This window comes from Panthera pardus, unplaced genomic scaffold, assembly GCF_024362965.1.
Source record: "Panthera pardus isolate Hobbes unplaced genomic scaffold, ASM2436296v1 HiC_scaffold_17, whole genome shotgun sequence".
NCBI classification, from domain to species: Eukaryota; Metazoa; Chordata; class Mammalia; order Carnivora; family Felidae; genus Panthera; species Panthera pardus.
The window spans coordinates 59,640,176-59,656,882 of record NW_026526732.1 but is presented as its reverse complement, the minus strand read 5'-3'; the positions used below and the strand labels follow the sequence as shown (position 1 = coordinate 59,656,882).

The 16,707-nt window shown below is 33.5% G+C and overlaps 1 protein-coding gene across 6 annotated transcripts in view; it reads left to right on the top strand.

Moving 5' to 3' along the window:
• Positions 1-16,707, top strand: part of GRIK2 (glutamate ionotropic receptor kainate type subunit 2) — a 654,159-nt gene that overhangs the window by 614,783 nt on the left and 22,669 nt on the right. For all 6 annotated transcript variants that reach the window (XM_053904616.1, XM_019442973.2, XM_053904617.1 and 3 more), the window contains exon 15: positions 1,469-1,694. In XM_053904616.1, coding sequence (XP_053760591.1) covers positions 1,469-1,694 — 226 coding nt within the window. The remainder of the gene's footprint in view (positions 1-1,468; positions 1,695-16,707) is intronic.

Sequence of the window (16,707 nt, the reverse complement as noted above, 5' to 3'; positions counted from 1 at the left end):
GTTTCAGCTCAGGATATGATCTCATGGTTTGTTGGTCTGAGCCCCGAGTTGGGCTCTGCACTGACAAAGCAGGGCCTGCTTGGGATTCTCTCTCTCCCTTACTCTCTGCCCCTCCCCTGCATGCATGTGTGCAATCCCTCCCTCCGTCTCTCTCAAAAGAAAAAAAAAAATATCACTATTGGTCTTAACTATTCCAATAAGGATTTCACCATAACCTTAAATATTCCTTTCATTTTTCTTTTCTACTTCCAACATATGATCGTGTTATTTTAAAATAATTGACATGCCACCAAAGCTGCTCAAATTTGTAATCCTATCAATCTTATTCTAGACTTTTTAGCTGCAGTCTTTCAAACTTTGAGCCACTGGCCTTTTGGCATGCCTTAGTGTTTCATTGAAGAGCAAAGGTTTGAATTTTTACCCTCTCTTAGCCCTAATGCTATACTTGTTTTTAGAAAACACTCATTATTTTGTTCCCCCAGCAAATTTAAGGGTTTTCTTCCTATTTCATCATTGAAATAATGCCATAAGTTTTCTAAATATTATTGTGCACCTGCTTTTAGTGGAAGAAGTAGTAATATCTCATTTATGACCTGGCATATGTAGGACTAAATACATGCTTAAGCTGTAAAAAGATTGCATATTTATGCACTTGAAAATAGTTTCAACTTTTTATGACAGTGCTACCAATATAGTGAATATCCTCCTTGTGTTTATAGCTTCAGTATTATTTTTTGTATTTGTGTAAGAGTTTAAGTGACATAAGGGCTTACAGCTGAGCTTTCCATAAGCAGATGCTAACCTTTTCATGTTTATGTTTTTACCAGTGCCCTCTGAACAAAACCCATTTCATTCCTTTACTAATAAGACCCTAGTAAAGCCTTACTGAGAATTTTCATTTGGACATAAAAACTATTCAATTTTATTGGTCCAGGAAACTTTAGTTAGTTTGTAGATCTTAATCACAGCTTTCCTGAAGCAGGCTACTAGAGGTTCTGTGGCGTCTGGATTGCGTTTCAGTGGAGAATTTTACTTGTAACAAACTCCTTATATTTGTTCAACCTATCTATATATATCCTTGTGTATTCTTGGAGGATGATGTGACTTTGGGTGTCACAGTCAACCAAACGAGGAAAAAGAAAGAAAAAGAAAAACCTCAAGGTTGTTACAGTGTCAGTTGGTGTCCAGTGTCTGTCTCTTCCAAATTTGATGTTATAGTAATGTTGAAAGATAAAATTATACACATGAGATACTCATATGAGATACAAGCACAAAAGTTCCTCCTTATTAATATTATTTTCTCTTTTTTTATTGGCTTCTATGATTTACTAGTTGTACATTTTTTAACATGATTTTTGATATGTTTGTTAAATAAATTTAAATGAAAAATAGTAAGTTCCATCTAAATATTGTAGGATCACATGGAAACTAAGGAATATATATTCTTACCTGTTTCATTTCTCCCTAGAAATCAAAAATATCTACATATGACAAAATGTGGGCCTTTATGAGTAGCAGGAGGCAGTCAGTACTCGTCAAAAGTAATGAAGAAGGAATCCAGAGAGTCCTCACCTCTGATTATGCTTTCCTAATGGAGTCAACGACCATTGAGTTTGTTACCCAGCGGAATTGTAACCTGACACAGATTGGCGGCCTTATAGACTCCAAAGGTTATGGCGTTGGCACCCCCATGGGTAGGTTTTATGTCAGTCACTTTTCTTTGTTCTTTAGTCTTAGTTGCTGTGAGGAGGAGGAAAAACAAAGCCTCCATATGCCTTTGGGAATTTTCTTTTTAATAAATCTATCTTGCTATGTTCGCTTACTGTATAAAATCAGGAAGCAATTTGGACATCCGCTTCTAAATAGGTAAGTAACAAAAGAAAAACTGATTTCCACCAAAATGGTTGGTAGACATTTTTACTTAATCGGTGTTGAAAAAACCCGCAACGTCAATGTAAAAGACCTTCTCAATTCTACATTATAAATGTTTTATGAATCAAATAGTTTTTGCATTTTATTTTTTTCAGATTTTTGGCTTAATGAGTATAGTATTTGAGTAGTATTTGAGTTAGAAAGTTAGTTAAACGAATGAGCCACAAATAGTTCATTTTTTCCTGTGGATATTCGCTTTATTGTTTAATTTTAGAGAAAATATTTTTTTAATTTATTTTTTTAAATATAATTTATTGTCAAATTGGTTTCCATACAACACCCAGTGCTCATCCCATGTGCTCTCCTCCCTACCCATCACCTACTTTGCATTCTCCCCTAACCCCCATCTACCCTTAGTTTGTTCTCAGTCCTTAAAAGTCAATTATGGTTTGCCTCCCTCCCTCTCTGTAACTTTTTTTTTCTCCCCATCTCCTCCCCCATGGTCTTCAGTTAAGTTTCTCAAGATCCACACATGAGTGAAAACATACGGTATCTGTCTTTCTCTGCCTGGCTGATTTCACTTAACATAATACCTTCCAGTTCCATCCACATTGCTGCAAATGGCCAGATTTCATTCTTTCTCATTGCCAAGTAGTATTCCATTGTGTATATAAACCACAGAGAAGATATTTGTTTTAAGAGAAATAGCAGACTGTTTTCCAGTAACATATCTAGGTCATTTGACATCTGGTTTAATTATTTATGACATCCTTTTGCTTTCATATGACAAAATTATTCTCTATAATAGTCATGAAATGAAATAAAGGATAATAATTGCCAGAAAAGGCAAACAATGGACATTTTGATTTATTGGACTTCATGTATGTGTATAATATATATGAATATGTATATTCATCTGATAAATAAGTGTATTAACATGCAATATTACAGTACATGTGTATATGTGGTGGGCTTAATAATGGATCCCCCAAAATATCCACAGTCTAATCCACAAAATATGTGAACATGTGACCTTATATGACAAAGGAGATCTTACAGATGTGATTAGTTAAGGATATTGAGATAGGGAGATTATTTTGGATTAACTAGGTGGATCCCTATAAAAAAGTAGCAAGGGTCAGAGTCACAGTTAAGGAGACATGACAATAGAAGAAGGGAAAGGAAGAATGTCTTAGTCCATTCCAGCACATGTGACAAAATACCAGAGATTGAGTAAAGAGTAGAACTTTATTTTTCACAGTTCTGTAAACTGGAAGTCCAAGATCTAGGTGCCAGCTGACTCCTTGTCTGGTGAGACCTGCTTTCTGTGTAATAGATGGGTATCACATGACAGAATAGTCAGGGATTTCTCTGGAGTCCCTTTTATAAGCTCATTCATGACAGCCACATCTAATAATGAATTTCCTCCCAAGAACCCCACCTCCAAATGCCATCCTATTGAAGATTGGTTTCAACATAAGAATTTGGGTGGTCACAAACCTTCAGACCATGGTGTTGGGAAGTTGAGGGGGAAAAGAGACGGAGAGAAATTTGAGAATGCTACCTGCTGAACTAAATATGGAGTAAAGGACCTGTAAGAATTAGTTTAGAATGCAAGAAAACATACTTTCTTAGAGGTTGAAGAAGGAATGCAGTCCTGCAGACACATCACTTTTAGGACTTGTGACCTTCGAAATATTAGGCAATACACTGGTGTTGTTTTAAGCCAATAAATTTATGGTAATTTGTTACAGCAGAAACAGAAAACTAATATTATATAAAAGGGAAAAAATAACAGGTTAACATGTTTTAATTAGCAACAGTGTAATTTTTGAAATAAAGGGGAAAACAGCTATTCACTGGCCCATCACAATAGCAAATAATAACTTTAAATTTTTCCTTAGCCTTAACTTCTGCAAATTTGTCAATGACCAGGCCAAAACTGATCTTCATGTATTCATGTTTAATAAATAGCATAGTCACATTTGTCAATTTATCTTCACTCATAAATTTAAGTTAATTTTGAAAATTTTCTTTGAAATGAACTAACATGTATACAATAGTTACAAAGTGGGGCATAGATTTATAAAATCCAATTTCAAAATAAATTCCAGAAATTACAATACTATAAAGAGTCTTTGCTTCTTTGAGATCATTTCTAGCAGCTTTCAAATGTCTGGTAAATCCAAAACCTTTCCACCTTATATAATGACTTCACACACAAAAAAATTCTACACTAAATTCTATCATATTAGATGAAGTTTTCTCTAATTTGTTATGTAATTCAAAATAGTTTGAACTAGCTTTGAGAGAATTTTGAGATACTATCTCCTGTAATACTACAAATTGCTATATTAATATAGTAGACCCCAAATAATGCTTCCATAGTAACTATAGAAATGAAAACAAGAAAACAAAAAAACCCTCAAAATCTTGGATTCTTATTCCCAAAGTATGCAAACGTAGCTGAAATCAGATGTGTTGGAAGTAAATTGTATACTGGGAATTCTCCAAATTAAGTAGAATGTTATTAAAGAATAAAAAATTAAATGTATGTTAATTCAAACCTTAATAGAAGTTGGGCTATTAAAACTCAACAGTAATTGTTTAGAACTTAGATGCACAGAAAATATTTTTGAGGTGGAATATTTTATTTTTAATGTGTTTTGACTACCTAGTGTGCGGTGATAGTTGATATTATTGTTGTTTATAAATTCTGCACATAGAACTAACCACTTTTTTGCCTGAAACAGAAAAAAAAAAAACCTCCCAAAGCCTTGCTGTTGTTATGCCAATGTATGTATTAATTCCAAAGTTTTATAATTAACTCTAATATATGATAAATGTTTATTAATGATTGAATTTTCATAATTCCTGCTTGAGGAGCAAAGTTTTTGTGTTGATGGAGTCCTCAAACTGTGGCATTCACCATAGTTAGATCTGGTATGATTCTTTCCCTTGGTAAGAATTATATAATGAACTCACCAACTTCATGAGTTCGTGTACCATTTATCTGGAATTTGTAATGAGTGATTTCTTTGCTAACTTTTCAAGTATACTTTCATTCATTTATGAAAAGGTGTATAAGCAAATTTATATTTTCGGCAATAGACCAATAATGTGCTATTAGAAAGTATCGTCATTTGCAACAACCTTGCAATACGTGAGAGGGGTATTATGCTAAGTGAAGTAAGCCAGAGAAAGACAAATACTGTGTGATTTCCCTTATATCTGGAATCTAAATAACAAAATGAACAAAGAAATAAAAACAGAAACAGACTCATAGATACAGGAAACAAACTGTTGCTTACCAGAGGAGGGAGAGGTAGAAAGGCAGGTGGAATAGGTGAAGGGGATTAAGAAATAGTAACTTCTAGTAATAAAATAAATATCATTAAGATGCAATGTCCAGCATAGGGAATCGAGTCAATAATTGTAATAGTTGTGTATGGTGTCAGATGATAACTAGACTTAACATGGAAATCATTTTGTAATGTATAAAAATACTGAATCGCTATGATGTACAACTAAAGCTAACAAGATTTATGTCAATTATACTTCAATTAAAAAATGTCATCATATAGTATTATGCCCAATGATACTCTTTTTTTCCCCCAATGATATTCTAATTTAGCCTTGTCTTTTAATCTTGGGCAAGTCACTTGAGTTATGACTTCTAGATTTTTTTTTTAATTGGTAAAATTAGGTTATACTAAGAAAACTTAAGGTCTATTTAATTTAAACTTACAACAATTTTTCTGATAGTATGCTTGACAAATTCAGAGAGTTTGTTCTAAATTGGGCTAGAAACTACATGGAGAAATATGGTTCACTGATGTCTTAGAATAAATTTTAAAACTTAAGCACAGTTGTAAACACTTATGAGAGCTGTGAGCAGTAATTTGTTAGGCTCTCATTGGCTTGCAGTTTCATTTGGAAAGAGCTAGAGCAAATAAATGTATTTTTCAGTGTTGTTTCTGAAAGAAGTGAAATTCTCATATGTCTTCACCATCTTCTGCTGCTTTATATTATCTGGATGAAGGCAGAGATTTTTGTTTCTTTGTTGTCGTAAGCCTACGCAACTGCACCTGCATTCTGTGGACCCGCTATCATTTGTTGAGCACATAAATTCTACATCTGAAAATATGATCGTGCAGCAAGATTTATAAGCAGAGAAAACAAGTACTTTTTATAGCTAATAATAAATGTGGCATTTTACATTATGAAATGTGATGACCTCAGTAAACTAACTTGAGAAATCCAGGGTAATGGGAAGTAAGATTTGAGGAAGTGGTGTGAGAACTTTGCAGACTAGCACAGGTATTTTAGTTAGTGATAGTTACATAATAGCACTTATAATTTTAAAATTTCCAAAATAATTTTGACTTCTACTTAATATAAAATCTTGAACTTGAAATATTTTTGTTTCCTTGGTTGTTTGTTGTTGTAAATACAATGTACCAGTGTACCAGGAATGTCTCTATCATACTATCTCACTTTGAGGAAATGCTTACTAAAAGTAAATCAAAATAGTGTATTATACAAATCTCAAAAACCCACTGGGTTATTTCAGATGTGAAAACTATTTTAAAAAGAAAGATAATAGTTGAACTAGTTCTCTTTTTTAATTTAAAAAAAAAATGTTTGTTTGTTTGTTTGTTTATTTATTTATTTATTTATTTATTTTTGAGAGAGAGAAAGACAGAGCATGAGCAGGCAAGGGGCAGACAGAGACAGAGACACGGAATCCTAAGCAAGCTCCAGGCTCTGAGCTGTCAGCACAGAGCCTGATGTAGGGCTTGAACCCATGAGCTGTGACATCATGACCTGAGCCAAAGTCGAACACTTAACCGACTCAGCCACCCAGGTGCCCCAATACTTGAATCAGTTCTAAGGAGTTCTCTGTTATAATTTATTGAAGCATACAAAAGGAAATTTTCAATCCCTCTTTACCCCTGACACTGTTAACCCCTGAAACCTTTTATTAAAAGGTAGAGACTTACTAAGGAAAATATAAAACAATTCAAAATATTAATAGATATAATACAAGCTATATTTTAATATAACTTTTTGAATTGAGGAAAATATACTGGGCACAGCACTTAGAATTTCTATTTCCTCTAATTTAAAGCTTATCTTTTAGATAAGATGAAAGAACAAAACAAATTAAACTATAAGCCTTAGGATGTAGTTTTTTTCTTTTATCTGTTCAACTCAGCTGATCAGATCAACTTTTGCCCTTCTGAAGAAAGCTGAGTTATTGTGGAAAATATTCATTGATTTTGGCAAGGGCACTTGCTTGAGAAACTTATAGATATCAAGTTGTATCTAAATGGATTCATTTCTTTGTAGTGTGTAGATAAATGGGGAAATAATAGTATGTTAGTGTTTTCATTAAAGTAATTTTTTAATTAGGCAATAACACATGATAAACTTCTAACTTTTATAGGACATTCTTGGAATGTTAATGTAAAATTATCAATACATGGGAATAAAAATTCAAAATCTGGAAAATACTATGATACAGTAAAATAATAGACAAAGAAGAATATTTTAGCACATTCTTCTTTATAGTCAAAGCCAAATATTAACTTTAATTTACTAAACTCTCATATCACTAAAAGTTATTTAATGCATGTAGCCTATATTTTATTTTTAGTCTAATTCTGAATGAGATAAAGTTGAAAACAATAATTTAAAAGAAAAATATTCAAATCATTCACCTGCATGTATTGCAATATATTTTTTGTTTCTCTTATTTAGATAACTTGTTTTCTTCTGTTTGACCGGATGTTAACTTCTTTAGTGAATTGAATTTTATTCATTCATAACAGTGTAAAATAAATTTTGAGACTCCATACATTATAAGTGAGTCTTAACTCTCATATCATTTCATCAGAGAAGTACAATCTAGAAAGAGGCATTTCATACTTCACTCCCTTAAATACTTGACTTCTGAGAAAAAGATTCCAGGGAGTAATTTATGATTTGCTCTGCCATACTTCTACTAGAAATATGGCTTCATGAATTATTTATTTTTATTTAGTCATTAATAAACACAAGGACATGCAACTCTAGCACTTGAATGAGATTTCTGACTTCCCATAAACTTTCAGCCAATATCATAATCTGCATTTTCAACTAGTTAACTAGCATTTGCCTATTGTATCATCATTGTTCAAGTATATTAAAGATTATTGATAATATATTTACTTTGAAAATTTTGTTTAAGCATAAATCAAAAAAAAATCATTCTTGTATGAAAACGTTAATTGAAGCTCTTGTTCTTTTCACAGCAAAAGTTAATGAGGTCAGTATATTCAAAGCAGAGACATGTGGGCTCAGGTTCTGAAAATTTAGATCAGTACCAGAAATACCTCAGGATTTTGAGTGCATATTCTGCAGGAGCCATGATCCATAGGGAAAATTTCATCTTTACAAATACCGTGAATGTGATCAAAGAGAGAGGAACTCTCTTTGCTTTTAGTGTTGTTCAGATGGTCAGACATTGTCAAAGAGGCACATGTGATTACGTGCAGGAGATTAAAACAGAAAAAGACTTTGTCTCTTTTGGACTGAGAAATCAGAAATGTTTCAAAAATTATATATATTTTCCTTTGTCCCCCAATAGCCCATGCAACTTCTTGTTAGCCTGCAAGGTAGGCCTCCTCTGGTGTGACTCATCCAGGGGCAACCCTCACCATTCATCATTCTGAGTATGATGATAACTGCCCAAAGTGTGCTGTGAAATCGCTGAAAGACTCCAGTATAAGCTATTTAATCAGGGAAGCTCTGTTTACGCAAAAATACCTTAGTGGAGCAATCAACAATGATGTGAAGGCAAATGCTCAATAAGCAGATGCTGGTTTAATTAAGCTTGGGGTGACATCACATCCCTTTCACAGTTTTCCTGACGGCAGCACTGTTATTTCAACGTAATATTTACTGTATGGTAGGTTTTTGAAGTTGTAGGTGTTCTTACTCTTAAGTTAACCGAACTTCCTATGCCATTCAAAAGAATTAAATTAAGAAACACACACACACACACACACACACACACACACACACACAACAACTCTAGATGGGGTAAAGCAAAAAAGCAAATCGCAGCAGTTTTCATTAAGGAATATTTAAAATGTGTGAGCAGTTGCAATCTTGACTTTTAATTCACCATAGGTGATAATCTATTTATCTGAACAGGGAGCATTTCTACTTAATGGCATTTTCTACTGCATTGCCTCCCTTCTTACTGCCCGGACTAAAAGCCTTCTTGGTTTCTCTCTTTCGAATATTGAATGCACATTGTACTTTGAAGACTAGGCAGACTCAGCAGTCCATGCGCTGGTAGGAAAGCAGCAGTCTCAAAAAATCCATTAGAGCCAGTTGGTGTTATTTTGGTTTGCTGTGTTCAATTTGGTAGAAATATTATAAAGTGACTGAACGGTCTCATTAAAACTATTTCTATTTTTAACAAGGAGTTAGTAGAATGCTTCATTTGTTACTTCCTCATGACTTTAATCACATATATAAAATATGTGTCAGCTGAGAAGGGGATGGAGGGATTGTGTTCATGTCTGTGCATATTGTTGATGCAAAAGTTTTCTATAATATAATTTGTTCCCATTTTACTTGTGGGCTTAACTCATTAGTAAGTTTTAAGCAGTCAGTGAATAACTATTTCTGTGAACAAAATCCAAATTAACTCAGTCATATCATAGTCATACAACTACTGAAATAAGTGTAATACATGAAGATGTAAAGTGGAAATATAAAAATGAAGAAAAGATTAACGTAAAGTAGATATTTTTATAATGCTTTTGAACACTAAGGTTAGATTTAAAGATCATTTTATCACACACAAAATTGTTATATACATTTTATTTCTGTTATATTATTTAATTATAAATGCTAGGATATATTCCTATTTGATAATAGGGTTTTAATTTTACCTTTGTAAACTGTTTTATAACAAGTTTTATGTTAATGAATATGAAATAGTAGTAATCCTATTAATGATTCTCAGGTAACTTTTATCTCATTACAATGCTCTTACCCATAATCAGCCTAAAGTAAAAAATGTTGCAAGAGGTTGTATCATTGACTCTTTAAAAAAAAAAAAAATTAACATTTATTCATTTTTTGAGAGACAGGGAGAGAGAGAGAACAAGCAGAGAAGGGGCAGAGAGAGAGAGGGAGGCACAGAATCCGAAGTAGGCTCGAGGCTCTGAGTTGTCTGTACAGAGCCTGATGCAGGGCTCAAAACACAAACTGTGAGATCATGACCTGAGCCCAAGTCAGACGCGTAACCGACTGAGCCACCTTTATTGTAGAAGTATACAACTTTAACATATGAACAATGTAAAATTTCTTTCTTCACTTCTATTTTCTAATGTTAAATGCGTGAGATCTCACTGCTTTCTTTCTTTCTTTCTTTCTTTCTTTCTTTCTTTCTTTCTTTCTTTCTTTCTTTCTTGTTCTTTGATGAAGTGGGAGATATAGATTTTGTTAGGAGAGGCATGTTGTTTGTTTAAGGCAGATGCCAGTGTTTATAAAAATAGAAATCAGTATTAGAAGCATGTTTTTTTCTCTGTTTTGCTCACCATCCATTTCTAAAATTCTCAATCCATCATATAATAAGTACTATAATATTCATCATTATAGATGCATAAAATCGCTGGCCTTCAGTTCTTCAGCTTTACTGAAGTGAATGAATACATTTGTCTTCATTAGTTGAACATAATGCACAAAAATTGATGCAAATTATTCATCTTTCTGCAGGTCAAACCTTCCATTAAAATGCATTCTATCTTTTCATTGCCTAAGCAGCATAATTTTAATGTTGGTGAAGCGATTTTGCAAGGCTAAATCAAGATCTAATAATTTTCAGGGCCTGAATTAAACAAAAAAAAGTCAAATTACACTTGTGGAAGCTGTATATTTCTGGCATACTGTTAAAGTCTAGATTTCCTGTCACTGAAAACAGATGAGAGTCTCAGTAAACTATGCCTGCTCCACAGATCATCAACAAACTCTGCGTGCTAGAATCTAGGAAGCTTCCAGAGGGAATTTGATGAATTGTAAGCACCAGTGTGAGCAGTTTTCATTAATAGTGTAAATGCTGACCAAATGGTGCCCAAACAATGCATAAATGGATAATTTTCATGAAAACAGAGCTAGTTCTGATAGATTTTATATGCAAACATTGGATCATTTCATTCATTTAATTAGCGTCTTGTGCAGATTTGTCCAAGGCCATGGGTTCAAACTCTATTATAGATTAGTTAGCCAGATTGACTATGCCAGATTGTTACCCTTTGGTTTGTAGGACTAAGTAAGATCAATCATTCTTACAGGGGAAAAGAGTCAAAGCACAGAGGTAAAATGTGGAAATACTAGATTCCAAATATGGCTGTCTTGCATTTGATGGTCCTCATGTGAAGGGCATTTTCTTAGCATGCTGTATAGAATGTGGGGCCATTGTAGTCAGGTGACTTATGTTCAAACCCATTGGAATGTCATAGGTGTCTTAGTTGATGTCACTGAGCCTGTCTGAGACTCAGCATCCTCATCTGTAAGTGAGGGCAAACATGTCTACGTAATTGGGTTGTAATAAAGATTGGGGCGCCTGGGTGGCTCAGTCCGTCAAGTGTCCAACTTCAGCTCAGGTCATGATCTCACAGTCCGTGAGTTTGAGCCCTGCATTGGGCTTGGTGCTGACAGCTCAGAGCCTGGAGACTGCTTCGGATTCTGTGATTCCTTCTCTCTGCCCCTCCACCTCTTACGCTCTGTCTCTCTCTGTCTCTCTCTCAAAAATACATAAACATTAAAAAAAATGTTTTTAAATAAAAAAAGATTGAACATATTATATTTGTAGTATTTGGATCAGGACACATGCACCACAAAGAATTACAAAGGAATGTCTTAAATGTTTTATCATTATTGAAAGGATGTATTGTGGTTTTTAAGTTATTTGTATCTTAGGTTTTTGCTGTCTATTCTTTAAGTAATCAGACATCTCAAATATATTGTAGATAAGGCAGATTGTTAATATAACCCATTCCTAACCACATGGAAATGTTTTCCTATGGAACTTAACTAGGGTTTTGCCATCACGTAATCAGTATACTGTAGTTAGCTAACCATCATTTGGGGGGAAGAAGGTGATTGATATCTACTCTATAAAGATGAGATAATTCCTATTGTAGACCATTATATAAATAAATAAAATAAAGTTTTTCCTTCCAAGCATTTCTTGAATGTTTAGTGAACAGAGTCCCAAGATGTATTCAGAGAACAGTATCTCTAAAGACATGTATTCTTCCTTTGTATTTGGTTTATCTATAAGAAATTTTATCACTGTACAACCTGCTTCGCTCTGTAAAATAATGAATACAAAATATAGATATACAACATCCCCTTTCTTAAGGAGACATTTGTGAAAAAATAAATTGAACACAAATTATGGAGAATACAACCTGGAAAGGTGGTCTGTTATATAACACAGGGACTCAGTGGTAGATCTCAGTGAGGAGAAAGCAGTCAGATCAAATTGCAATCAGACTTGAGCTCTACCTTAGAGGATAGATACTCACTCTTTTCAAAAATACATCCTCTCTCCCAATTTTGGGGTACTTGATGATTAACTACAATGATGACTTTATTTAAAATGGTCCAACTTTTGTAATTTGTTCATTATAGTTTGATATTAGATTTGGAATGAAAACATCATACTTAGGAAAGTATTGCTGACATTTCCATTCTTATCACTTTCAAATGATTACTATGCAGATGAAAAATTGTAAGGAAGGCAGGATTCCAGTATAAAACTATTTCTATTTTCATACTTAGTGTCAGAGTTTCATGATTTAATACCCAGAGAAGAAATGTGACCACAAATCTACTTCACCAGCTACTTTTTAAATAATATATATGAAAGATGTCAGAACCAGTGAAAATAGTTTACTTTTTCATAATATGCTGATAATATTTGCCCTTCTTATTCTTTTCACATAAGTTAGAGACTATTCAGAATATGAATAAAGGGCAACTGGCTAAAACTCATACTGTATAACTTGAATTTTTTATTAATAGACTTTTTTGTGCTTCATATAAGCATCTCCTTTTGTTATTTTAGATACTTGAATGTTCTCCTGAGGATTCTGCAAATAGTCTTTCAAATAGAATACATTTACATTGCTTTTCTATAGAAGTCATAAAGACATTGCATTTTGAGGTCTACTGCAAAGGGAAAAAAACCCCACAATCTCTATCAAATTTAAGCCAGTTATTGATTTTGAATATACATACTTTAAAATTTGTTATATCTATGATGTCCTTGGTGGTACATCCACTTGATATTTATATACACATTTGCTCCCTAAATGCATGTAGTCTCTGCCTTATGGTTTTTTACTTTTCCTCTCTCATTTCTACTTTAACAATGCATTTATTTTTGGCTCCATTCCATCATGACCCTGATATCTTATACCTAATTCTATCTTCTGTATCTAGAAGAAATTAACTAAGTGGGTTTGGGATGCTTTCACTATCATTTTTCCTTCCCATATATACCTTCCTAAAACAGAAATGTGATAGAAAGGAAATAGAAGAAATGTAGGCAAAAAGCAGCAAAAGAGAGTTATTTTCCCGACCCTTATTTTCAAAGCAATGCAACCAATGCTGAGTCTACTCAGCAGACTAAGATAGTTTCATCTGTTACAAGACTATATAATATTGTGTTCTTCATTATAATGATCCTCATATTTATAAAATGTTATCCAATATATGTATTTTTTGTTGCAGTGAAAACTCTAGAAAGGTAGTGCTCATGTGACATTATTCATCACTATATGCCTGGAATCTAACACCTGTGATAAGTACTATACACACCTGTGTGTGTAATATAGTAAAACAAAACAAAACAAAACAAAACAAAACAACCAAACCATGACTCAGACATGGTCCCCCCCACCCAGGGCATTCATATTATCACTTAGTAGGGAAAGAGACATGGAAAAACATTAGAATATGATATACCAAATGCTGTCCTAGAGTATCTGTAATGCCATTGCACCAAAAAAGAGGGATCCTGTATATCTCTGTGGCAGTCAAGAAAAAGTGTGCAAGTATAGTGAAGGATGAACAGAAATTTACCTGAATGAGAAGAAGTTCAACCAGAAAATTGGAGGAAGTGTAGAAATGTGGCTCCCCAGGAAATGGGAAGTACATTTAATGTGTATTGCTAGCAGGTTAGATGTAAGGAGAAGTGGATAAAATAAGAGAAGAAGCCTGTGATAGATTGAAGAAAGGATTGTGTAACACATTTAGGAATGGAGATTTTATTCTATAGCTGTAGAGCACCACCGGAAAATTTTAAACAAGGAAATGATGGCCCTAGATATCCAATGCAGAAAGATTACAAGGTATCATGGAGAATGGATCACTTTTATCTGTTGTTTACCATTCTGTGATTATAATGTTGATAATTTGATTTCAAGATCAGATTACTCTTCTATTTCTATGATTCTAATTAATGGACTCCTTATACTCCTATCAAATTGAAGGGTTTTGGTTGGATGCCTAGAAAAGAAAATGTAAAGAGGGAGATAGAACTTCATACCAATTTAGCTGTTATCTCACAGGAAGTGTGAAATGGGCCCCATGAAAGTATTTAGTTGCTATATATATTAAAGGCTTCATTTGAAATAAATATATTATAATTATTATATATAGATTAAAGATCTAGGTATAGTTTGGGTTCATATGAAATGACTAAAGATAACATTGCAAGCACGCATGACCAATTATTTAGTAATTAATATATTATTTTATTTATGCATGTGTTCACCCAACAAATATTGTGTCCTTATTGTGTGTTGACAAAGCAAATAAAACCCCTGCCCTTGTGGAATTTATAACTTATTAGGGTAAATGAGCATTAAATAATCACAGAAATTAATTTTTAGTTACAAACTGAGGCAAATTCTAAGAGAAAATGAACAATGATGCTATGGTACTGTATAACAATATTATTGACCAAATAAAATGGGAAATGAATAAAATAAGTAAATAGAAACACTGAATAAATCTGGAAATATGGAAATATAAAATTAAATCTGGAATGTAAATGTAAAATTTGTCTTAGCACTTCTTAAAAACAAATATGGGAAGGAAAATGTCCTTTGAGATAATAAAACCCATCTTCTGCTGAGGCAAAGGCTCTAAGAGAATGTGCTCTGGTTCTATCTTTATTGGAAGATTTGATGGAAAGAATGGTAAAAAATAGATACAGCTCTAAAAGCACTCAAAATTTGTTGTGCATTTATGGCACTTAGCACTCATCTCAGGATAGGGAGCAGGGAGCCATTTCATAAAATTTCACATTGCCAACAGCACTGTAATTTAAGAATGGAAGTTGAAATTCCAGCAGACACCCTCAGATCTTCTGGGCTAGCTGCTCTTTTACTTATTAAAGCACTGACCAAGGAAAACTGCTGGCTGTTGATTAAATGCAAGGAATGCATAAGAATTTATAAAGTGACTTGTTGCCCAAACTTATTCCATAAGGTCAATATTAGAAGTGTGAAATAAGGCTGTTTATGGACTCTACTTATTCTACTGATTTTAACAAGAGCCTTAGAAGATGTCCTATATCAGAAGCTCTACCCTGACTTATTTTGGCTATATCATACTCTATATATTATAATTGATTGAATATTCATTCAAAAAGAATTTGTTGAATGCTTGCTGTGTGATAGGCACTGTGCTAGATGATGGGTGAAATAAGGTGAATAATGAATGCTTGATTACCAATAACTGACAAGTAGCCTTGTCTTAAGCCCACACTTAAAGGGCTTCAAGTTCTTGGGTATATGTTTCAGAAACATTTATCAGATGAAACTCTTTCAGGGGTGCCTGGGTGGCTTAGTCAGTTAGACTTCCGACTTTTGATTTTGGCTCAGGTCATGATCTTGTGTTTCGCCAATTGGAACCCTGCATTGGGCTCTGCGCTGACAGTGAGGGACCTGCTTGGGATTCTCTCTTTCTCCCTTTCTCTCTTCCCCTTCTCCGCTCTCTCTCTCTCTTAAAATAAACAACAACAAAAAAGAAAATGAAATTCTTTCAAAGTAAAAGGAATAATTAGGGAATTATTAAAGTTCTTTGAGTCAAGCCCTTGAAATAACATATGCTTAGTGATTATGGTATAGTCTCATACCCACAAGATATGTACATAACTGTATTTCATAAAGTGCACAATATCTTGGAGTAATGACCAGCTAGAAGAAATCTAAAATTATGAGTAGACTTCAGAGAAATATCTTCCCAGACTCAAAGGGAGCAACTACCAGAATGTTACTTAAGTCTGTGCCATTCCCAGCACACAATATCATCATAATGATCTGGATAACTACAAAATATAAAACAAAAGAAGTTGAAGTTCTCTAGGACATTGACGGAAAGGATTTGTCATTATGAAAAACGGCACTTAGCCAGCCAGCCCCTCCAGATTTTAACAAAATGTTAAAAAGATTTTAATGCTGTTAGGAAGAACAAAGGCTGTGTACTTCCCCCTCCCCACCCCAAATTGTTTTTTTCATCAATTTTAATATACAAATATATTTAAATAACTGTTACAACTCTTGATCCTCAAAAGTATCTAATAAGGGGACTCAAAAGCCAGGTGTGGAGACATGTCTTAAGGTGAGCAGTGTGATATGAATTTTTATGAGCTGATGCTTCATGAAGCATATAGATCATTAGATGAAAAAGAGCATACAAAAAAAGAAAATGCAACTTGATTAGCTATGGTGTAATGATGTGTAAATTCAAAGCCAG